Below are 26,314 nucleotides of genomic sequence, written 5' to 3' on the forward strand. Positions count from 1 at the left end.
ATAATTAGGTTTGCACTAGTGAAAACATTCATTCTTCATATCCAAAAATGACATTATTACTTGTGGGAATACCCATTATTAATATCAAAAATGGAATTTCCACTAGTAAAAAACATAATTATTGATATCTGTAACTGCATTTTCACTAGTGAAATTTCACAATGACCTGTCTTTCATTACTGTTCAAAACGCAATTACAGATGTCCATAATTTCTTACTGTTTTTTTTTTAAATGAATAATTACATTGTTACTACATTGTTACTACACGTTAAGTTTGGTATTTCAGATATCTGGAAATGGATTTCAGTTACCAGTAAATGGAAGCGTAAATAAAGATAGCTAAAAGGCTTTCTTACTAATGAACATGATAGATATCTGAAATTACAGCAACGTTCGAGGTTTAATACAAGTTAAGCTCAATAAACAGCATTTGTGGCATAATGTTGATTTCCACTGAAAATAAATTTGAATAATCTCTCCATTATTTAATTTAAAGCAAAAATCGCAGTCGCATTCAGGCACTTACAATGGAAGTGAATTGGGCCAGTCCATAAATGTTAAAATAGTTTTGTTTTTGTTTTCAAATTTGGAACGGCCAATTCCCAATGCGCTCTAAGTCCTCGTGGTGGCGTAGTGACTCGCCTCAATCCGGGTGGCGGAGGACGAATCTCAGTTGCTTCCATGTCTGAGACCGTCAATCCGCGCATCTTATCACGTGGCTCGTTGAGCGCGTTACCGTGGAGACGTAGTGCGTCTGGAGGCTTCACGCTATTCTCCGGGGCATCCACGCACAACTCATCACGCGCCCCACCGAGAGCGAGAACCACATTATAGCGACCACGAGGAGGTTACCCCATGTGACTCTACCCTCCCTAGCAACCGGGCCAATTTGGTTGCTTAGGAGACCTGGCTGGAGTCACTCAGCACGCCCTGGATTCGAACTCGTGACTCCAGGTGTGGTAGTCAGCATCTTTACTCGCTGACCTACCCAGACCCCCAAAATACATTGTTTTTAAAAGTAATGTAAACATTGTGTTAATATGTTTTTAGTGTGATAAAATCGCTTACTAACACCATCTGTGTAAAGTTATATCCAATATGACAACAAAACCCTGTAATCCTGGTACTGGATATAACTTTACACAGATACGGTTAGTAAGCACTTATATAATGTTTACATAATGTTTATAATGTTTACATGTTGTGGCTATACTTTTGAAACGGTGTGTATTTTAGTGTTTATGGACTGGCCCCATTGACTTCCACTGTAAGTGCCTTACTGTAAACACTTTTGCTTTTACAAACAAAATTATGTCAAAATTATTTTTGTTTATGCCACAAATACTGTTGATTGAGCGCAGGGTTGGGGAGTAATGGAATACATGTAACGGAATTACGTATTTAAAATACTAAATATAAGTAACTGTATTCCACTACAGTTACAATTTAAATCATTGGTAATTAGAATACAGTTACATTTAAAAAGTATTTGGATTACTGAAGAGATTACTTTGCATTTTATTGTCATTTGTTTCATTTAATATTTAGTCCTTTCAGATGAAAAACATTTATACATATAAATGATGCGATCCAAAGTGCATTTGAGCAGCGATGAAACACTTTCTTATGATGTGTTACAGTCATACAGTTGTGAGAGAAAAAAGAGGATATGACATCATTGAGGAACTTTCCCTTCGGAGCTTAATAGAGGAGCCACATAATGTTTCTACAGCTTAACAAAAAACACATGAACCATAAATCCAATAAATACACGATTACAAGCCTTGTCAATGTTTTTTATGGAGTTAGAAATGCTAACCAATGTAGCCTTTAACATCGTATAGAAAGCTACAAATAATATATTTTCTGCCTCGTTCTATGAACAGAATCCACATACGATCAGAAAAGGATGTTGTTGTGTTCATTCTGAGGAGTTTTGATGTTTGGAGCAGCAAAAATAGTTACCCTTGTGTAAATTGTCATGTGAACATGCTAAGCTAAAATGCTATTTGTTGCATCAGTTACCAGACGTGATTATATTTTATAATGAATTCTATGATGAAAATTCACGATGGAGCACAACTGTTTTTCTCTAGTAAGACCTTTGATATTAGAGCAAAGATGTTCTGCAAAAATTGTGCTCTTAGGGAGAATTTAAATATTGTTTTTCTGTAATAATATCTAATAATCCTTAAAACGAGATCAATTTATTTGAGTAGCAAAACTGCATAAGATATTTAGGATTTTTTCCAGAATTTTTTAATTTTTTAATTTTTTTATATACATGCATTTTCTTACTTTATTTACTTGTTTATAGTCAAAACAAGTAGAAAAAAATGTGTCAGTGCTGAAGAAGTAATCCAAAGTATTTAGATTACATTACTAACCTTGAGTAATCTAACAAAATATGTTACAAATGACATTTATAGCATGTATCCGGTCATCTTTAGCAGAATACTTTTTAAAAGTAACCTTCCCAACCCTGGTTGAGCATAACTTGTATTAAACCCGGAATATTCATTTAACATTGCCACTAGTGAAAACCCAATTCTAGATATCAAGTGAGTGTGAATATGAAATGCATGCTATGTGTATAGACGTCTGAGAAGTACTTTGCATTTTTGTCATTTCAATTAATTATTTGTCATAAGAAATTGCATTATCTGCATTACAATTTAAGTGAAATGCTGAACTGAAAAACTGCATTGCAGAATTTCTTAGTATTTGGTTTGCCCCCATTTTGCTTTATCAACAGCATGCATGAATAAAACCTGATGATCATGTTATACAGCATTATTTGGGAATGTTAAAGAGCATCTTGTGTGCTTCAATGGAAGCAAGAAAATCTGTTAATATTTTAATATAAGTTAATATGATCACAAATGTGCCTATTTGATTAGTGACTAAGAAAAAGGGCAGAATCTTAAAAGTCCAGGTTTAAATGAGATTTTCTCAGACTTGATTTGACAGCAACATTGCACTATAATGTTGTTACAAAAATGTCTTTATAACCTTTATAGCTAATACATCAGTGCGTTGTCAAAATTCAAAACGCATCACATGCACACAAGCTATTTTCTTTCTTTTTTTGCAGGTGTTGCAGGAGTGCACACAGGAAATAACACGCTTGAGTCTCTCTACGGGTCCTTCCTGTGTCTAATCTGATCGTATCTTCAAAGTTCTTTCATTCCACATTTACTTCATTTTACCTGTCTCGAAACACACAAAGAACTTCAATTCAGATGTTTTCGTAAATGTGTACGGCTATTCCACAGACGATCTATTAATGGTTTAAATTCTGCTTTGAGTGGCCAGTTTTGATTCCCACTCAAAATTAAATGTCAAGTAATAATTTCTCTAGTAAACACCGTTTTCACAGGCTGATCGATGGCTTCCCTCAGATGGGCATTTAAGACACACTTTGGCATTTCCTCTAATGTTGCAACTGTTAAGCAATGTGAGAAGAAACCGAAAGATCTCAAGAGATCAAAAAGCAAGAAGATTGAATGACGTGTGGGATGCAGCTAAAACACCATCAGCTCAGTGTTTGTTCAGTGAGGATGCTGAGAGTGGCACTATTAAGACAAATGGATCAAAATAGCACCAAATAAGAGTTCTTTGGCTTGTAATGATGAACCCTGTTTTGGTACCTTTTTCAGACTTCACTATGAACCATTATGCATGAGTAAAATAACCTAAAACCCCAATTAATTGCATTCTTTAGGTGGATATGGTTCTAAAAAGTTTTGCTATTTTAACTTGAAAGAATCCTTCGTTTTTGAGTACAGGTTCAAGCCAGTTTAACTCTCCAACTGAACACTGAAATCTGTGACTTCTGAAAGTCGAAAAATGATTTTGAGTGCATGTGATGACAGTCATGTAAATGAACTTTTCAATTAAGCTGCAATATTTACTGGAACTGATTTCTATGGGCACATGTTTTTTTTTTTTTTTTTTTAACCTTTAGAAGAGCAGTTTGTATTAACCTTATAAATGTAATCAATTAATTCAATCTGAATAATGAGATACTATGGGCTGTTGTGAAATCAACATCAATTAATATTTGTAGGTCTGTGTATTGACACTGATTTCAAGATTTGATTAGATTTTAAATTTGGTTCAATGTTGATTCATTTGGAAATATTATAACATCAACAGGCATGTTTTAATGTTATTATTTAAAAGTATAATATGTACTGTTAATACAATCCAATAAGCAATATTTGAAATTTCAGGGGCATTTTTGTTAATTTTGGTGGCATTTTTGCCTTGAGCCCCCCATTTATTTCTGACCCTGGTATAGATATTTTGGTCTATATAATCATAAAATAATAAGCATCAACTGACTGAAACAGATGTTTATCTATTTGTATTAATCCCAATATATACTATGGTATTAATGGTACAAATGGGCATGTATTGAAACTTAAAGTTCAGATATTAAGTCCGAGCCTATAAACAAAACCATTTTACTGTGCTGTCTGTCTTGCCGAAAGGCCAGAAAACAGCACTTTTAGCATAATGCAGATGCAAAATGCCACCCCACTGGCTACTGAGAAAGGAAAGTGTGTTGCACGCTGTATATCTGCAGGCGTGTGGACATTAGCATATGCTTAAACAAGTCTGGGGTAAAAAAGAACAAACGGGAGAGAGAAATGCATGAGGCAGTGACTGTTATACCTCTTCCTGTGTGGTTTAGCAACACATGGTTGGCGAGAAGGTTAAATAGAAGCACTTCTCCTCTTTAGGCCCATTTCTACTTGGGCAGAAGAGGAAGAAGATAAAGACTCGGGTAAGACCACAGGAGATGAACCTCTCTGAAGGGATGATGGCAAATATGGCAAAACTGGGCTTGACTTATTAAAGTATGGATATAAGAATTACAGAGGGAACATTATAGTTTGGTATGCAGCTACAGTTTTTATTTTTGACATATTGTTAACTACTTACTTTTTCCACTTTTGCTTCTTTTTTTAAAAAACATGTGATGTATAACTTAATGAATGTTTTGTTTAAATGTATTGCATTGAACATTTACAAGACAACTAACGGTTTTGTTATTGTCTCTAGATTCACCTTTTACTCAAATGTAGAAATATTCAGTAATTCATTTTCTTAGGTCTAAATTTAGTCCATTTTTTAAATGCAATGCATAGTGATTTGAATTTCAAAATCATTTAATTTATTAACCAATAACATGTCATATGCTTTTAAACTATTATGTATGATAAAGTCCAGTTCCTGTTCAACTGAAATGCAAAGGGCTAAAAAAAATCACCATGTGCAATTTGATTTTAAATCATTACAGACTTGTTATTACTTATTTACTTATTTCTACAAGCATTTTAAAGTGAATATTAACTGATAAAATAGCTTGTCTTCTTTTGGATGAAAAAGCTTACTCATGCAGATCAAAATGGCTGCGATGTTTGTAATACAGCTGGGTATGAAGGAAGACGTTTACCAGCTTTACAATGACACATTTTAAATTCTTCAGTTTTATTAACCATTTTGCAAACGTTGACATGATTCCTATTTAAAATAATACATTTCAATCATGCATTTCAACATGTTTGTTGCAAAAATGTTGCCATAGGTTTGTACTTATAACTTGGCAAATAATGTTGTTAGATGAAAAATGAATTTAAAAAATGCACGTTACATTTTGCACGCTCCAATAACAATCAATAAAAGTCTATTTTGCCAATATGTTAACAGTTTTAAGTTGGAGTGTCGCGTTTGGGTGGGGTTCAGCCAAACTGTCAAGAATGTAGAAGTGGAAATGTGTCTGTGTTAGTGTGAAGGAGGGGTTTGAGATCTTAAACCACTTATCAGGACCTCCAGAGAAGACTTGGATCTGGACATCTGGACAACTGGACATTGGGAAGTACAGTGCAGTCATCCATAAAGTAGAAAGCACTACTAAACCCCTCGCCACAGTGTAGTGTTTCCTACTTTATGGATGAGTGTACTGTTGGCTGCTGGGAGACCTTCACAAAGTCAAGACGTTCGACACAAAATGGAAGGGAAAATGAGGAACTTGCTTTGTTTCATAAAGCCGTGCACATCTCATGGTGTCAATGTTCACCCACGTGAGATGGCTGTTCGCTTACAGAAACTAAAGCAAGCTTTCACTGAGTATCCTCTGTGAGGACGAGTTTGTTAAATGCTGTTGTCGCTCTCAAAAGACTGATTGTAAAGAAGTTTTAAATGTGTCATGTTGTTACACTTCAATAAAATGTAATAAATCAAAAATATACTGTTTTTCCTTTGACTCATTCCATCAAAAAGCACACATCTGTTAACATTTTATGTAAAAATATACTTTATTTCTGTAAAAAAAGTCCATATTGCAACAAGTCTTTTCATTCATTTCAAGTAAATCACTACCGAGTCCTCAACAAAGCAAGATTGCTTGTGTTACTAATCCAAAAACATTGTTATAACATGCACAAAACAAGTAAAGCCAAACTCAAAAAATACTTCACCAAAAGAAGCAATATATACAGGTGAGTTTCCAAAAGTTGTTACAAAAAATGTACAAAAAAGTTAGCCAAAGCCAAAGCACACGCACCTACACAAGAATAGTGTTTCTAGCTGTATGAAAATATCATACCTCAAAAATCACAAAATACACCAACCAGTACACCAGTACAACATACACCAGTATACTGCACACAGTATACAAACAAACCTGCAGTTATTACATTGCAGATTTGGCCTCTTCTGTATTTATCAATATTCGACGGTACTAGAGGTACACGGTGTATTGCAAAGCAAAGCAACAAACAAACGCAAGGTATTGTACATGCAACTACAACTACACATAAATAGAATAAATAAGGCAGAGTATAGATGGAACACCATCATGCATGCAGTCAATACAAGTACAGCTTTAGTAAACTTTAAGTTAAGACTAAACAAGGTCTTGTAAGGCTAGTTTTTATTATGGCCTAGGATACGCATACTAGCAGAGCTCGTATTTCGGCAGCAATGATGACTGTGCGTTCCTTAGCTTTGCCTTGGCAGGTATAACATGCGCATAGATTATAGTGCAGCTTGGAGAATATCCCTTAATAAAGGAGTAAAGTTTATATTGAGGGACTGTACAGTGCATCACTACCCCAAAATATACATGATTCTGTCTTGTAACATTTTTGATTGAATACAATCAAATCAGAATGGTCAAAACCATATAAAATAAAGACGGATTTCTGTTCTGCCTATTTGGAAAAACTATGTACGAGCATTGAGAGCAGTTGAAACTTTAACCTACTTCCTGTCTGTGAAGATGTTTCGGCATTAGCTCCGCCCTCTAAGTGGTTGCCGTTTGTCGATTGGTTGCTAGTCGTAACCTAAAAGTTTGGCAAGATGTTTGATCCTGTCATCTGGACAGTCTCACCTTTGATTGGCAAGAATTGGCTTAAGACGCAAAACTGATAAAACAACCAGTTAAAACCTGAGAAATGATTTTACGTGAGCCCTGCAAGACCACAAAAAAGTTCAGCTGACAGTTACATAAACAAAAACAGTAAGACTTTACAACAAGGTTGTATACGTTAGCATTAGTTAATGCATCAGGTATCATGAACCAACAATGAACAATACATCTTTTCAGCATCTATTAATCTTGGTTCATGTTAATATTTAAATAAACTACTTTATATTGTTAGTTCATGTTAGATTTTAAAGCAATCACTAACGTAAACATGCACATTTTTCCATTAAAGTTTAAACTTTTGCATTAAAAATGTGTTATACATAGAAATTAACATAAGCAAAGATTAATAAATTATAGAAAAGATTTGCTCACTAACAATAAACATTAAATTTTTCAGCATTTATTAATCTTATTTCATGCTAATTTATAAATAAACTGTTTTAACTAACGTTAACATGTACAAATTTACATTTAAGTTTAAACTTTTGCATTAAAAATGTGTTATACATAGAAATTAACATAAGCAAATATTAATAAATTATAGAAAAGCTTTGCTCACTAATAATAAACATTAAATTTTCAGCATTTATTAATCTTATTTCATGCTAATTTATAAAACTTTTCATTGTTAGTTTCTGTTAGATTTTAAAGTATTAACTAATGTTAAAATGTACAACTCTGAAGTAACTTTAATGCTAAAAATGTGTTACATGTAAAAATTTACATTAGCAAAGATTAATAAATCATACGAACACTAAGAATGAACAATAATTTTTTCCGCATTTAATGTTAATTTATAAATAAACTATTTTTCATTGTAAGTTCATGTTTGATTTTAAAGCACTAACTAATGTCAACTTTACATTAAAGTTGAAACTTTAACATTAAAATGTTTTGTTGTTTGTCGAAATGAACATTAGCCAAGATTAATAAATGCTGCATACAGTATTGCACATTGATAACTACTGCATTAACTAATGTTGACGTATACAACCTTATTGTAAAGTGTTCCCACAAAAGCAAACACATCCTATGCATTGAATGCGTTCCGCTAGCATGGTGTTGAAAATTCAACACATGTTGGGTTATTGCATACTGTATTGCAATAAAGTTCCCAACGGCTGCAGTTACAGTAACAGAAAAAAGGCAAAGCTGGAATACAATACAGCCGGATATACAATGGAGTTCATTATAAATAATAAACCTGTCAGTCTAATCTCTATTATTGTCAATCATTTTCTAGGTACTTTCAAGATAAAACTGCAGATGATCCTCAATTTAATTCTTGTATTCTTTTAAAATAGACAGCCATAAGGGATTGAGGGAAATCTGTTGCAACAACGGCATAATAACTGATGGTAATGTTTGTTTGTTTTTTTGTGTTTTTCTTTAGCAAAGTCATACGACTTAATAAAAAATAGTAATCAAAATACAATACAAATTTTACAAATTAAAAAAAAGAAGCAGAAATTCAGGTTACTGTAGTCACTTACATTGGAAGTGAATGAGGCCAGTCCGCAAACGTTAAAATACTCACTGTTTCAAAAGTATAGCCACAAGAAGTAAACAATATGCGTGTTAACATGATTTTACTGTGAGGAAATTGCTTATAGGGTTTACGGGCATTGCATCATGGCAATGATGTTTGATACAATTTCACACTAAGGTTTGTAAGTTATTTTATCACACTAAAATCATGTAACATATATAATGTTTACATCTTGTGGCTATACTTCTGAAACATGATGCATTTTAACTAGGGCTGTCGATTTAACATGTTAAATCAGTGGGATTAATTATATGAAAAATAACGCTTTAAAAAAATTAACACAATTAATCATGTCCCCGGACCGTAATAAGGAAGATTCCTGAGCAATTCAAGCTTGTAGTACCACCTGTTTTCTGCAGGGGGCAGTAAGTGAAACTTCAGCTGTATAGGCAACGAGCAGCTTATACAGAGAACAAACCAACCCTTCAGCAGACGGCACAACACGAGGACACGTTCTTGCGTTCAAAACAACTTGGAGTGCAAATCTGAACGTAGGAATCTCAAGACATGTTTTTCTAAGTATTAAACTATGTTTAACTTGACACAGCGACCTAAAAATTGTGTTTATGACGTGACGCAACCAAAGTGAGATGCTCCAAAAGCGTCCGTCTGACACAGGTGTACGCTGACACGTCTTTAAACAAGCCCTCATAATAAATCTCAGACTGATTGACAAATTCAGTTGCAAAATGGTGATTGGCTTATGTTCAATAATATGCAAATAAACAATACATTGGATTCTAAAGACACTTTTTATATTGTCTTATCAATGCTTTACTCATCTGCCACAATAATTTAATGCATTTTATCTGAATATAATTTATATATATATATATATAGAGAGAGAGAGTTGTGCTCAAAAGTTTGCATACCCTGGCAGAAATTGTGAAATTTTGACATTGATTTTGAAAATATGACTGATCATGCAAAAGTCACCCAAATGGCCCAAATGTGGGAAATTAACCTTTAATTGCCATTTAAACCTGTGTGTGTCACCTTGTGTGTCTGTAACAAGGCCAAACATTCAAGGGTGTGTAAACTTTTGATCAGGGCCATTTGGGTGATTTCTGTTATCATTATGATTTAAAAAGGAGCCAAACAACTATGTGATAATAAATAGCTTCATATGATCACTATCCTTAAATAAAAGACATGCATGATCAGTCATATTTTCAAAATCAATACCAAAATTTCACAATTTCTGCCAGGGTATGCAAACTTTTGAGCACAACTGAATATATATATATGTTATTTGTAATGATTTAAATATAACTATTTATAAATATTTCATCATTATATATTGAATTATTGTTATTTGAGGGGCTTTCTCACTAAATATTTATATATGCAATTAATCCGTTTAATCAATCGGCACATCATGTAATCAATTTGATAACATTTTTTAATCAGCTCTAATTTGAACACTTATGGACTGGCCCCATTCATTGTAAGTGCCCCACCGTAACCACATTTTTTGCTTTTTTTAAATAAACGAGGGACGGGTGGAAATTATTTTTTGTGATGATCAACATTATGCTTCAAATGTTGTGGACTGAGCTTAACTTCTATTGAACCCGGATTATTCCTTTAAGTTTAAAGCTGTTGAACTACAACTGAATTATCCTGAAACTGCTGAAAATTTTAATTCAACTGTAAGTGCCATGTACTACCACACAAATCAGAAGCTTTTGGCCTTGCAGTTCAGATTTTGTCCAGTAAAAATTAATCTCTGCTATTTCAATCAGAGTAAATGTAAAAGTCTCAAGAAAAGAAAACAAGTTACTGCGGTCTTAACGTCACATCCTCTAGCCTTAACCAGTTAACGCTACCAAAATAAAACAGGAAAGGGACACAGTTCTGCAGTCTTGGACCCTACTTGAAGTGCAAAAAATGTTGTCATTCTCTTTCACTTCATTTTCCACAAATTCTAGGGACAAACATCCACATGATATCATTCTACCAATAGATTTACAAAGTCAACATCTCTCCATATAAGTGTGCTTTGCCTTTCAGCGAAAGATGGTTGTGAATATTAGCAGATGATGTTCAGTACTAGATGCTTTTATCCAACTCAGCATGACTTGGTGTCATTTACGCATAAATATGCAAAATCAATTTATTTTGGTATCTTTTTACAAGACAGTCATTCTTCTTTTTTTAACTAATGCAAAGCTTTTTAACAGGCATAAGCCTTAGTCACAGCTTTATCTAGGTTAAATAGTACAACCATTTCGCTATTTATACGAGTATTTAAATTATTTGCTTGTTTTTTAGAACGAAGAGTCAGACACACAAATGCGCTGGTCATTCTGTGTCATCATGGCAAAAATCTGAGAATTAGGAACATTCTCCGATCATTCCAGCATAAAACCATATCACATACCCGTACACACACACACACACTCAACCCGACATAACAAGAAAAAGTGCAATCTGCAGATCCTGCATTGTAACAGCCTGTTGCTTCTAGTCCTTCTTACTGGAGCCCAGCTTTCTGAAGAGCTTCCTGCCTTTAGAGAAGAAGCCTTTCTTCTTTTTCTCAGGCAGAGACAGAGAGCTGTCGGAGAAGGTGGGGGTCTCGGGTGGAGAGGTGCTTGGGTTTGGTTTTTGCTCAGAGTCTGGTTCAGGGTTCGGATCGGGGTTTGGTTCTGCCTGGGCCGGTGGAACCGCTTCTAGTTGTATGGAGCTGATGGGATCAGATTCACACTGGCTCACCTGGCAGAGAGATGACAGACAGACAAACAATAAAGTGTGTGTGTGTGTGTGTGTGTGTGTGTGTGTGTGTGTGTGTTAGCTATAGTTAAGGGACAAATCTGAAACTAGAAGTGAGATAAATGGGGACGTCTTCATTTAGACAAAAGGATCCATACCTAAATGAAATAATGTTTTTTTTTTCATTCTCAAAATGCAAAACGCTTTCTGTTAGTGTTAAGTTTAGGGTGTGGGTTAGGGTTATAATTAGCTTCATATGTGCACCCTTTAGAATTACCTGCATTTATGTATAAATTTGTCTTAAAATCTGGTTTGATCTTCATCTAAGTTACAATAATGAACAAACACAATCTATTTTAACTAATAACACAAATTACTGTATTGTTCTTGTACATATTGAATACATCATTTCAAACATTCACAGTGGTGGTTGGAAATAGTATGTGAACCCCTAGGCTAATGACGTCAACAAAAGCTAATTAGAGTGAGGAGTTGGCAAACCTGGCATCCAATTTATGAAACGAGATTGGAGGTGTGGGTTAGAGCTACTTTTACTTATAAAAAGCACTCAAACATTTTGAGTTCGCTATTCACAAGAAGCATCTGCTGACGTGGACCATGCCTCACAAAAAAGATCTCAGAAGACCTACGATCAAGAATTGCTGCTTTGCATAAAGCTGGAAAGGGTTACAAAGTTATCTGGAAGAGCTTAGATATTCATTATCATTATCTTAGATATTCTCCCTAGAAGTGGTTGTCCAGCCAAGATGACTCAAAGGGCACACTGCAGAATGCTCAATGAGGTATATAAGAGCCCTAGAGTGACAGCTAAAGACTTAAAGAAATCACTGGAACTGGTTAACATCTCTGTTCATGAGTCTACTATACAGAAAACATTAAACAGGTATGGTGTCCATGGCAGGACATCATGAAGGAAGCTGCTGCTTTCCAACAGAAACATTGCTGCACACCTGAAGTTTGCCAAAGACCATCTTGACACTCCACAACACTACTGGGAAAATGTTTTGTGGACTGATGAAAGTAAGGTTGAATTGTTTGTGAAGAACACACAGCACTTCGTGTGGCATAAAAAGGGCACCGCATACCAACATGAAAACATCATCCCAACGGTGAAGTACAGTGGAGGGAGCATCATGATTTGAGGCTGCTTTGCTACTTTGGGGCCTGGACCGCTTGCCATCATCGAGGGAAAAATGAATTCCCAAGTTCATCAAGATATCCTACAGGATAATGTTAGGGTGTCTGTGCGCCAGCTGTAGCTCAGTAGAAGTTGGGTGAAGCAACAGGACAATGACCCTAAACATCAAAGTAAATCCACTACAGAATGACTTCAAAAAAAGAAAATCCACCTTTTGGAGTGTCCCAGTCAGAGCCCAGACCTTAACCCAATAGAGATGCTGTGGAATGACCTCAAGAGAGACATTCACACCAGACATCCTAAGAATATGTCTGAACTGAAGCAGTTCTGTAAGGAAGAATGATCCAGAATTCCTTCTGAACGTTGTGCAGGTCTAATCCGCAGATACCGGAAGCAATTGCTTGAGATTATTGTTGCCAAAAGAGGATCGGCCAGTTATTAAATCCAAGAGTTCACTTACTTTCTCCACAGCACTTTGAATGTTTAATGGGATTTTAAATATATATGAAAGATTATAACTGTTTGTGTGTTGTTAGCTTAATTTATGACACTAAAAATGTCAGGTGGTGTAAACAAGTAAAAAAGCACATAAGTGTACACATCTTAATCATTATTTTCAAAAAAGCTTTCAAAAATGTTGTCAAGATATTATTATTATTATTATTTTCATGCATAATCATTAAAGTGTCTGGGAAACCTGCTTTCAGAATTGAAGTACTACTTTACTTTGGTGAAATCTTTTAAGGAAGAGTGCTGAGCACATACTAGACAGGGTTTGCTATGAATCAGGTCAGATCTGTGAAACACTTACGGTCACTGTTTAAAGTGAACACCTCGCTTGTGCCTCTGAACAACATGCAAGAAAAATAAAACACACACACAGATAAAATAACACACAACTGGACAACATGCAAAACAAAAGACAACTGAAGAAACTACTGCTAAAGTTAATGAATCAATTAAATAGTTTTATGTGAACAAGTTGTGATGGTTAGAACAGAATGGAACAAAGCATGCAATGCATAACATTAATAGATGCAATAAACCCCTGGTAGTGTTACAAACACACACACACCTGTGAATCTCTGTGGCTCTCTGTGTGTTCTGTCCTTACAGCTTCCTCCTCAGTCTCTGGAAAAGCTTGCAGGAAGTTGGATGGCACAAGACCTTTCTGTCCATTAAGGTCACCCTGAAACGTCAAAATAATCAACCATCATGCACTGCTCTTCACTTACTCAGCCAATCAGACATGATTCCACAATCTGAATTTACTGATAACTATTCTGAGCAGAATAACAGAAAAACATAGGAAGAGATGAGAAAGATAGACAGAGCAAACACTTACATAGTAGAATCCATCATCGTCCATGTCGCCAAACACATAGATGACGTCACCCGCGCTGAAGGTCAGCTCAGCCTAGTGTAGAATGTGTATAACATTAACATTATATACACCTGGGGTTGCCACCCATGCTGTAAAATACGGGATCGTCACGTATTTAAAGAAGAAATGATTTGTCCCGTATCGAATCAATATGGGATGCGATTTGTCCCGTATTAAGCTTTTCAGATGGCGTCACGCTGAAATCGTTCCAGATTGGCAATTTAACATTGATATAAAATGGAAATTTTGCCTACGGTGCCGTCTGAAAAGTCCACACATTGTGCTAAAACTCTGGATTTTTTTTCTATATAAATGTTCAATGTTCAAAATTACACAGATCAAACAACGTATAAATACAATCACTGAGTCATAAAGACAACAAGTACAGGTGAAGGAAAAAACTAATAAAATAAAATAAATAAAAATGATTAGAAAAATCCTTATAAACCAACCAAAACATATACATAAATAAGATAAATAATATAAATAATCAAACAAATATAAATAAATATTTGTATTTTATTTTATATAAAAGGTGTTTTTTTAAAATATATATTTAAGTCATGGGTCAGGACCCCCATTTGAGTGTCCCTTATTTTACAACTTCAAAAGTGACAACCATATATACACTACAAATCAAAAGTTTGGACAGACTTGAATTCATTTGTTTCTTATGATCTTAAAGATCTTAAATGCTCGCATTTATGAGACGCACGCTTTCCAATCATTAAAATATTATCAATGATTACATGCCTCATTCTAGGAAAATAATCCACATGCGATGAGTAAAAGACACTGTTTTAACCACTTGACGATGATTTAAAGTAATATATATATATATATATACACAGTTGTGCTCAAAAGTTTGGCATTGATTTTGAAAATATGACTGATCATGCATGTCTTTTATTTAAGGATAGTGATCATATGAAGCCATTTATTATCACATAGTTGTTTGGCTCCTTTTTAATCATAATGATAACAGAAATCACCCAAATGGCCCTGATCAAAAGTTTACACACCCTTGAATGTTTGGCCTTGTTACAGACACACTAGGTGACACACACAGGTTTAAATGGCAATTAAAGGTTAATTTCCCACACCTGTGGCTTTTTAAATTGCAATTAGTGTCTGTGTGTAAATAGTCAATGAGTTTGTTAGCTCTCACGTGGATGCACTGAGCAGGCTAGATACTGAGCCATGGGGAGCAGAAAAGAACTGTCAAAAGACCTGCGTAACAAGGTAATGGAACTTTATAAAGATGGAAAAGGATATAAAAAGATATCCAAAGCCTTGAAAATGCCAGTCAGTCCTGTTCAATCACTTATTAAGAAGTGGAAAATTCGGGGATCTCTTGATACCAAGCCAAGGTCAGGTAGACCAAGAAAGATTTCAGCCACAACTGCCAGAAGAATTGTTCGGGATACAAAGAAAAACCCACAGGTAACCTCAGGAGAAACACAGGCTGCTCTGGAAAAAGACGGTGTGGTTGTTTCAAGGAGCACAATACGACGATACTTGAACAAAAATGAGCTGCATGGTCGAGTTGCCAGAAAGAAGCCTTTACTGTGCCAATGCCACAAAAAAGCCCGGTTACAATATGCCCGACAACACCTTGACATGCCTCACAGCTTCTGGCACACTGTAATTTGGAGTGACGAGACCGAAATAGAGCTTTATGGTCACAACCATAAGCGCTATGTTTGGAGAGGGGTCAACAAGGCCTATAGTGAAAAGAATACCATCCCCACTGTGAAGCATGGTGGTGGCTCACTGATGTTTTTGGGGTGTGTGAGCTCTAAAGGCACGGGGAATCTTGTGAAAATTGATGGCAAGATGATGCATCATGTTATCAGAAAATACTGGCAGACAATTTGCATTCTTCTGCACGAAAGCTGCGCATGGGACGCTCTTGGACATTGGACTTCTGAACAGGGGTCAATTCATTTTTTTCTTTGTTGTCATGTTTTGTTTTATGATTGTGCCATTCTGTTATAACCTACAGTTGAATATGAATCCCATAAGAAATAAAAGAAATGTGTTTTGCCTGCTCACTCATGTTTTCTTTAAAAATTGTACATATATTACCAACTCTCCAAGGGTATGCAAACTTTTGAGCACAACTGTATATACACTACCGTTCAAAAGTTTAGGGTCACTTACTCATTGTTTATTTATTCATTTTTTTAATTTCACATTTTAGAATAATAGTAAAATCATCACAACTATGGAATAATAGAAATGGAAATATGGGAATTATGTTGTGACTATAAAAATCCAAAATAAATGAAAACTGTGTTATATTTTAGCATCATCAAAGAGGCCACACTTTGCCTAGATTTTGCAGAAATGTACTCTTGGTATTTTCTCAACCAACTTCTTGAGGTATCACCCTGGTATGCTTTTTAAACAGCATTAAAGGAGTTCCCATCTATATGCTGGGCACTTAGTGGCTGCTTTTCTTAATTATTTGGTCCCAGGAGATCAGCAGTTACACAAATACTCAAACCAGCCCGTCTGGCACCAACAATCATGCCACGCTCCAAATCACTGAGATCACATTTTTTCCCCATTCTGATGGTTGATGTGATCGTTAACTGAAGCTCCTGACCTGTATCTGCATGATTTTATGCATTGCAGCCACATGATTGGCTGATTAGATAATCACATGGATGATTGTTGGTGCCAGACGGGCTGGTTTGAGTATTTCTGGGATTTTCACACACAACAGTCTCTAGAGTTTACTCAGAATGGTGCCAAAAACAAAAAACATCCAATTACGGTAACCAGTGGTAATAAGGTGTTTAGCACCTGGTACAAAGTTTTCCTGAGAGTTCCATGCACTGCAACAAACTCAAAAATTCCTTTTTTGTGCAGATTTTCTCATACCCATTCTTTCTTAAATTTTGCTTGAAAAACTGTATATTGGTGTCTTTAACCTCGTGCGACCCTGCGTCCACCTGGTGGACTTTGTATTTTGGCCTAGCTATACGCAACGCATAATTTAATTTCAGTTAAACCGACTTATCTGAGTTCAGGAGACTGCGCTGTCAGTAATGGGCTAAACTTTCAACATGCAGAGTCATGTGATCAAACAACATGGCACCGATCACAGAGTCAGAGTTTGTGTTTGGTTGAAATGCCAACAAAACTACACCTGGTAAGAAACCTAATTAAGTTTTTACATTGAAACCAGTTTAAATCAAAAGATTAGCATCTATAGTTTCCTCCGATATGCCATTTTTAAAATTTGAGCGATATATCGTGAAACGGCACGCTGTTAAACACAATGACCACATTCGTGGACTATAAAAAGACTTTCTATAGCTTGGTATCATTTAAAATTTAACAACTTAGTCCCACTGTCCACATATGAGGACATCAGTTTTTAGGAAAACTATTTAGCATGTTTCATAGGGACTACTAGTTACAAATCAAAAAGGGGAATGTAAAATGCACACAACAGTTATTCAGGGGTCTCAGGAGGTTATGCTTAAATGCTTGAAATCAATTTTGTAGGCAAATTAGGGCTGTTGATTTAACATAAATTATTTATCTTAAAAATAACTTGTTGAATAAATTTACGCAATTAATCAAGTCCCGGACCATAATATAGAGTATTTCTACCGTTGGAGCAATTCAAGTTTGAAGTACCACCTGTTTTCAGCAGGGGGCAGTAAGCGAAACTCCAGCTGTATTGGCAACACGCAGCTGTACAGAGAACAAACCACACTTAGGCTATCTTGACACCAGCGACAGCACGAGATGAGGACACGTTCTTGCATTCAAGCACAGCTGGACGGAGCGTAATTCTGAATTCAGGGATTTCAAGACATGGTTTAACTTGACACAACGACCTAAAAACACTGTTTATGACGTGACGTAACCAAAATGAAGGCTCCAAAAGCATCCGTCTGACGCATGTGTACACTGATGCATCTTTAGAAAAGCCTGGATTGCTGTGAACTGTAGGCGAATGATTGGCTTATGTCCAATAATACATTGACTTCTAAAGCCACATTTTGTATCATCCTATCAATGCTTTACACGTCTGCTACAATAATGTAATGCATTTTAATTATCTGATATTATCATATTTATAATATATATTATATTTATAAATATTTAATCATTATATATTGAACATCTTGGTTGCACTTTATTTTACAGTGCCCTTGTTACAGTATAATTACACAAGTACGTACTGAGTAATATTAATTAACAACATGTTCTTACTATAAGTTTATGGTTAGGGTTAGGGTTTGGTGTAGGGTTGGTTGCTTGTAATTATGCATAAATTACTGTTATTACTATAGTCGTTACATGAAATTTGTGTAACAAGGACACTGTAAAATAAAGTGTTTCGAGCCATTTTTATTTGGGGCCTTTCTTTGCAAATATTTATATTATGTGATTAAATGCAAATAATTTAATTAACTATTAGGCATGTCATGCAATTAATTCGATTAATTTTTTTTATTATCAATTTACAGCCCTAAGACAAATATAAATTGCACCTATATACATTTCTTCACAATTTTTTTGTGTTTTTTTTTTTTAATGTTTAGTTTAAATGGATGAGTTGGAGCAGGATGAGAGAATGAACAGTGTGTGCAGAGCTGCAATCCACACTAACAAGCACAAATAGAATATTTGATATGAATATTACATAATCCTCATTGATCCATTTGTATTATTTCATTATTTTGATGACTATTATTCGAAAATGTGGAAAATATTCATAATAAAGAATGAGGTGTGTCCAAACTTTAGTCTGGTATTTCCAGGCCTGAATCCACAGTAATACTGTCAAAGACTTCATAACGTCTCGTCACCTCTATGTCTGCATTTGGGGAACTCTCTCTCGGGTCATAGTCAAAGACGGCCACCATCCTGCACGGTCTAGAACTTCCCATCGGGGCGGCTGAGTGGCTGAGATCTGTCAGTCAAACAAACATCATCACATTAAGAATTTTACAGGATACTGTGAGGTCCTTTCGTTATGTGACGTAAATATGTGGAAGAAAACTTTTATAGGGATAGTTTAATCAAAAAATCAGGATAAGTAAATGATGGCAATTGTTTTGGGTGAACTATTCCTTTAAAAAGCTTTTGATCAACCTGCTGATTGAAAAATACTGAACAGGCACTTGGAAATGAGCATTTGTTTCTCAAGAGAAACAATGAAAGAATATTAAACACCATAAATCACATGCAGCTCACCAGGTTAACCAAAACAAATGAACAATAATGAGCAAATGACAAAACAGTAACATGAGAGTTTGAAAGATAATTAGTGGTTAGAACAGAGAAATGCGAGCGTGTTAAATGCACATGTGAGGAATCTCCATGGTAACAGCATGCAGCGCTGCATCAGCCGTGAGCGCAAACAAACCTGCACATCAGATCAACATGCAGTTAAACTGTCAAAACTGAGCAAAAGTGTTCAGTAAACTCGGTGGTTCTCAACTGGTGTGTTAAGGTCTGTTCTGAAAGGGTCTCAGACATCCAGAAAAAAAATTCTACATGCAAATAATAACATGCAAGTAAACAAACAAACAACAAATAGGCTTATCAATTTTTGAGAGGGAGGAGAAAAGGCTTCCCATATATTTTGATGTCAAAAGCCATGCATCCAAACAACCTCTATGGTATTTTGATGTAAATAAATCTGTGACTTGGTAGAAGCTGATCAAAAACACAAGTTGTGTGGCATGCCCTCATCCTAGAAAACCATGAACAAAACTACACAAGGTCAAAGAAAATAAAACACAAACTACATTAATAAGAAGTTCACTTGCAACAGAGTTCTATAAACTGTTTATTTGATGCTTAAATCAATATTTTAATTAAAATATATATTAATATTATATTCAAAAATATTATATAGAATTATTAGAAATAAAAATAAATAATTTTGTTTTTATTATATATTTATAATAATATATTATTATTATTATTATTTTAATATTTTACAGTTGTGCTCTAAAGTTTGCATATCCTTGGAGAATTGGTAATATATGTACCATTTTTAAAGAAAACATGAGTGAGCAGGCAAAACACATTTCTTTTATTTCTTATGGGATTCATATTCAGCTGTAGGTTATAACAGAATGGCACAATAATAAAACAAAACATGGCAACAAAGAACAAAATGAAATGACCCCTGGTCAAAAGTCTGCATACCCTTAGTTCTTAATAATGTGTATTGCCCTCTTTAGCATCAATGACAGCGTGCAGTCTTTTGTAATAGTTGTCTATGAGGCCCCAAATTCTTGCAGGTGGTATAGCTGCCCATTCGTCTTGGCAAAATGCCTCCAGGTCATGCAAAGTCTTTGGTCATCTTGCATGAACCGCACGTTTGAGATCTCCCCAGAGTGGCTCGATGATATTAAGGTCAGGAGACTGTGATGGCCACTCCAGAACCTTCACCTTTTTCTGCTGTAACCACTGGAGGGTCAACTTGGCCTTGTGCTTAGGGTCATTGTTGTGCTGGAAAGTCCAATTTCTTTTATTTCTTATGGGATTCATATTCAACTGTAGGTTGTAACAGAATGGCACAATCATAAAACAAAACATGGCAACAAAGAACAAAATGAATTGACCCCTGTTCAAAAGTCCAAAGTCCAAGAGCGTTCCATGCGCAGCTTTCGTGCAGAAGAATGCAAATTGTCTGCCAGTATTTTCTGATAACATGCTGCATTCATCTTGCCATCAATTTTCACAAGATTCCTCGTAACTTTAGAGCTCACACCCCCCCAAAACATCAGTGAGCCACCACCATGCTTCACAGTGGGGATGGTATTCTTTTCACTATAGGCCTTGTTGACCCCTCTCCAAACATAGCGCTTATGGTTGTGACCATAAAGCTCTATTTTGGTCTCGTCACTCCAAATTACAGTGTGCCAGAAGCTGTGAGGCGTGTCAAGGTGTTGTCGGGCATATTGTAACCGGGCTTTTTTGTGGCATTGCCGCAGTAAAGGCTTCTTTCTTGTAACTCGACCATGCAGCTCATTTTTGTTCAAGTATCGTCGTATTGTGCTCCTTGAAACAACCACACCGTCTTTTTCCAGAGCAGCCTGTATTTCTCCTGAGGTTACCTGTGGGTTTTTCTTTGTATACCGAACAATTCTTCTGGCAGTTGTGGCTGAAATCCTTCTTGGTCTACCTGACCTTGGCTTGGTATCAAGAGATCCCCGAATTTTCCACTTCTTAATAAGTGATTGAACAGTACTGACTGGCATTTTTAAGGCTTTGGATATCTTTTTATATCCTTTTCCATCTTTATAAAGTTCCATTACCTTGTTACACAGGTCTTTTGACAGTTCTTTTCTGCTCCCCATGGCTCAGTATCTAGCCTGCTCAGTGCATCCACGTGAGCGCTAACAAACTCATTGACTATTTATACACAGACACTAATTGCAATTTAAAAAGCCACAGGTGTGGGAAATTAACCTTTAATTGCCATTTAAACCTGTGTGTGTCACCTTGTGTGTCTGTAACAAGGCCAAACATTCAAGGGTATGTAAACTTTTGATCAGGGCCATTTGGGTGATTTCTGTTATCATTATGATTAAAAAGGAGCCAAACAACTATGTGATAATAAATGGCTTCATATGATCACTATCCTTAAATAAAAGACAGTGTTTTTGCATGATCAGTCATATTTTCAAAATCAATGCCAAAATTTCACAATTTCTGCCAGGGTATGCAAACTTCTGAGCACAACTGTATATGTTATATATTTGTTAATTTTTCAATATTATACTAATGTTATTAATTTTACTAACATTACTAATTGTTTGTTTTTAAGGATATTTGTATAACATTTTTATGATAAACAATTTAATGCTGTGTTGGGTCAGCACTTGATTATCAAAGTAAAATTTCAGTTCGGAAGCAAAACCAATTGAGAACCACTGCCATACATTAATCTGCATCGAGCGAAGGAAAAACGCAGGACAGGAGAGAGTGATTTCAAACCTTGACTGGAGGAAACAATGACAGACGTGTCCTCACACACCACTGCAGACTCCACTGTAAAGGAACAGAAGCCAGGGGCGGGGTTAAGGTTAGTCACAATTTGACTGGCTGCCCTGACCTTGATTGACACGGGCTCATGGAGGAAAAAGACAAACCAAATCAAAATTAGTCAGAACGATGTGAGGTTATAAATGAAGAAGCCTTGAGCCACACACGCATGCACGCACACACAAACTCTTCAAGAAGTACACACACAAAAGATGGTCAGTTAACCAAAGGGGGAGGGGGGGGGGGTTTAGTAAATAAAACATTTAGATAAAAATGAATTAATCAGTACATTTCTGCCTCAAAAGAAGCTTTATCTCAACCAAAAAATACAGAAGCCCGTAAAAGACAACATGAAACCGCACTCGCAAATGAAACAACATTTTAGGCCGGAAATAACAAATGTTGGGACGTGATTTAATCCCGCAGGATCTGATTTGATCAAAACATGCTAGGCCTGCAACATACAAATGCACATGAACTCAAACGCCTCTTGCTATACCAGCTAAATTTCAAACAGTCCAAATCACTGAGATCACATTTTTTCCCCATTCTGATGGTTGATGTGAACATTAACTGAAGCTCCTGACCTGTATCTGCATGATTTTATGCACTGCATTGCTGCCACACGAATAAGCAGATGTACAGATGTTCCTAATAAAGTGGTCACTGAGTGTATTTACTGTGCATTATCACATTGAGAATAAATGGGTTCATTCAAAAGCTGAAAAATGTTGCTTTCAGAGGCTTTAAATGGAGTTATGATGAAAATAAGGTGCATTTCAAACTGTTCTGAGACCAGTGCAGACAGACAGCACACTGGAGTAAATAGGGAGCAAGGGAGCATCCTATAGCTCTCTATGCAGTTAAGTGCATTCACTCTTAAAATCAGTAAAAAGTTCAGTTTCAGGCTGCAGATGATGTTTGGATCACTCAACATTAAAATTTCACAACTTAATCCTGCTGTCCACATATGTTTTTTATGCTTGTTTATTACGTGCTACTAGTTACAAATCAAAAAGGGAAATGGAAAATGCACACAGCAGTCACGCAGGGGTCTCAGGAGGTTCAAGCAGTTTACCTGCTTCCCTACACTACTCATGCCAACATTTATTCTTTCAAGAATTTTAATGAGAGCTTTCACACCACATTAGTACAGTAACACCACATGACATTTTTTACTTTAAGCCCCAGAAAAAATTCAGCATTTAAATACAGTAATTGTAAATGACTTTGAACTCAGTAAATGAAAACATTTTCATCATAGAAGAGGCGTATTCAAGTAACTGTATTGTGTGAATTGCATTCCTAATGTTTTTTTGAATCAAATTTGAATTAAAGCTGAAGTATGTAATTTTTTCGATGTTAAAATACTTTCTCATCTCCCAGCTTAATATGCAGGGAAAACTTCAGTATAAGCAAGCTATTCATAGGTTCATTTTCTTGAAAACTGTAAACACTGTGTCTCTGTGGTGCTATGAATATTCCTCTGTTTCGAGCAAGACAATAACATTGACTCGACCGATGGCGTGAGTTGGGGGCGGGACTATCAGTTTCTTTGACCATTGGCAGAAACAGAAAGCTGGTGTCACAGAAATTACATACTTCAGCTTTAATACATCCGGGTCATGCCATTGACCCTTATTATGAAAACAAATCCTGTTTACGTTAGAATTAGATGAATCGTGCAAAATAATTCCAGAGAAATTTATAATGAAAGTACAGTAAGTAGGGTCGATTTTGATTTCATGTTGTCTTTGACATGGTTCAACAATTCAGCAAGTGAAACTAAGACTATTTAATGAACACATCCCCCCTTTGGTCAGAGTTGCAGAAGCAGAATACAGAAAGCTGATGGGAGGAAATGTGTCAAACCAAAGGCAGGTGAAATCTGGGATGCAGGAGGCAGCGAGCGCTGACACACACCTTTCTTGGAGCGTCTAGGTTTCGGCGGTGGAGCGGGGCGGCGTGGAAGCTGTGCATGTAAGCGGGCGTCTTTATGAAATTTAAAACAGGACACGAGGAAAAAAAGACAAGTAGCAGACAAGAATGAATGAGAAGGCAAAAGAAAAAAGCAAAACCATCACAAGAAAATAACTAAAGCTGGAAAAAGAGAATAATAAGCATTAGCATCAGCGAGAAGAGTTAAACCGCCACTGCAGCAAAGCGTTTGGCTTAATTTCAAAATCTATTCATGCTTGAAGTTTTTCTTTGGAACTGCAGTGTGTTCACACAAAAACCACAACAACAGCAGCAGAACTTTGGCGCTTTTGTAAACGATATCATTTGATGACTGCGAATGACATAACTGTGAGATCTGAAATGAAACCGTGTGACAATGGTTTAAAAAAATGAAAAATGTATTTACAGTCCTACATTATATTAAAAAAAACACATCCAGAGAAATGACAGGGTGCTCCATTAATATGAAAGGTAAAACTGATCTGTTGTTTTCAAATAACATAATAGAGACATTTTTACATTAACATTTTAGATTTATATAATTTATATGAATATTTATAGGGTTCCCACACTTTTTGACCTATTAATTTTTAATGGCATCATTTGATTTGATTCGCTAACGATCATTCAGACTGATTTGCGAAGCCATTCAACCAATACATGGACTCGAAAGAGTGATTTGCTTGCAAACATGACATTACTATGGCTTTCACACTATGTTCAAAGCTTTTAACACGAAAAATTGGAGTGGGAAAGAACATTAAACAGGATGTTTGTTCAAACACACTTTCAAAAGCAACTTGAATTCGAGGGAAATCTGCCTTTCTCAAAGTTTTTAGCTTGAAACCCATTTTAAAGCTGGTTTCTACAAGAGTGACACCACACAAGCAGAGCACAAGAGATTTAACTAACATTCAAAACAGATTCCAATGAGACGCCGTTGGCATGCTGCTAAGCTAACAGCTCAATCCTCAAAATAGAACAAGCAATATAAACTAATCTTGGGTACAATGGTGCATTTTTTAACAAGTATTGCAACGCCTTTCAAAGCTGAATAAATTATGTTTATATTTTCCCTTCACATCATATTTAGCTTGACTCCATGCATTATGACATCTGTGAAGAGTGATGCATGCAATGTTGCCTTTAATTTAAGACAAACAGGACATCTTCTAAGTCAGCATCATTTTGCTGCATTCTGTTTGAGTCTTAAAGGGATAGTTCACCCAAAAATGTTAATTCAGTCATTGTTTACTCACCCTGTGCTTTTAAAACCCTATATGAATTTCTTTCTTTTTCTGAACACAAAGGGAGAAATTGTGAATAAATGTTGTGCTCAGTGATGTCATACAATGGCAGTTTATGGTGACCACCTCTTCAAGCTTCAAAAGAACACAAAAGTATAATTCAGAAGTCTAATAAATTATTCCATGAGACTCATGATTGTTATGAAAGCATACGATAAGGTTTAGTGAGAAACAAACCGAAATCTAATGTATTATTTAGTGAAAATATTCACTGACCGTTGATCTCCTGTGCGCATTTATGAGTCTGCACACGAGCTTTAGAGCTCCTTGCATGAGAGCAACAGTAGATACGCTGGCGCTTGCGAGGTGGGGCGTCCAAGCGAAAGCTCGTTTTGTTTCGCTTCAACAGGACCACCAGTGATATTAACAACAGAAAATGTGACTCCAGCCAGGTCTCCTAAGCAACCGAATTGGCCCGGTTGCTAGGGAGAGTACAGTCACATGGGGTAAACTCCTCGTGGTTGCGATGAGTGGTTCTCACCCTCAATGGGGCGTGTAGTAAGCAGAGGCAACTGAGACTTGTCCTCCGCCTCCTGGATTGAGGTGACGGTATTGAGGTAACCGTGCCACCATGAGGACCTACTAAGTAGTGGTGGGAATTGGGCATGCCAAATTGGGGAGAAAAGGGAATAAAAAAAACAACAGAAAATACATTATTGCTGCACATAAACCAGAGAGCAGAACTTACAAAACATGTCTGAAGAGTTTATAGTCAAAAAATAGATGCATTTCTATGCCCAGCCTTATTTGTTTGAACCAGAGTCCTCAATC

General features: G+C 35.9%; 1 protein-coding gene and 1 long non-coding RNA gene across 2 annotated transcripts in view; one reads left to right on the forward strand and one right to left on the reverse strand.

Annotated features, from left to right (window-relative positions):
* Nucleotides 1-9,912: 9,912 nt before the first annotated feature.
* The window catches only part of LOC127423090 (peripheral-type benzodiazepine receptor-associated protein 1-like), a 174,633-nt gene continuing 158,231 nt past the window's right edge, over nucleotides 9,913-26,314 (reverse strand). The window contains exons 27-32 of the mRNA XM_051667130.1: nucleotides 24,201-24,269; nucleotides 22,230-22,283; nucleotides 19,082-19,185; nucleotides 14,208-14,279; nucleotides 13,938-14,051; nucleotides 9,913-11,706 (exon numbers count right to left, since the gene is read on the reverse strand). Coding sequence (XP_051523090.1) covers nucleotides 11,458-11,706; nucleotides 13,938-14,051; nucleotides 14,208-14,279; nucleotides 19,082-19,185; nucleotides 22,230-22,283; nucleotides 24,201-24,269 — 662 coding nt within the window. The 3' untranslated portion in view covers nucleotides 9,913-11,457. The remainder of the gene's footprint in view (nucleotides 11,707-13,937; nucleotides 14,052-14,207; nucleotides 14,280-19,081; nucleotides 19,186-22,229; nucleotides 22,284-24,200; nucleotides 24,270-26,314) is intronic.
* LOC127423843 (uncharacterized) overlaps nucleotides 15,276-26,314 on the forward strand; it is a 149,627-nt gene continuing 138,588 nt past the window's right edge. The window contains exon 1 of the long non-coding RNA XR_007894390.1: nucleotides 15,276-15,621. This is a non-coding gene — a long non-coding RNA (uncharacterized LOC127423843). The remainder of the gene's footprint in view (nucleotides 15,622-26,314) is intronic.

The sequence above is a fragment of the Myxocyprinus asiaticus genome, chromosome 3 (genome assembly GCF_019703515.2).
Source record: "Myxocyprinus asiaticus isolate MX2 ecotype Aquarium Trade chromosome 3, UBuf_Myxa_2, whole genome shotgun sequence".
Taxonomy (NCBI): domain Eukaryota; kingdom Metazoa; phylum Chordata; class Actinopteri; order Cypriniformes; family Catostomidae; genus Myxocyprinus; species Myxocyprinus asiaticus.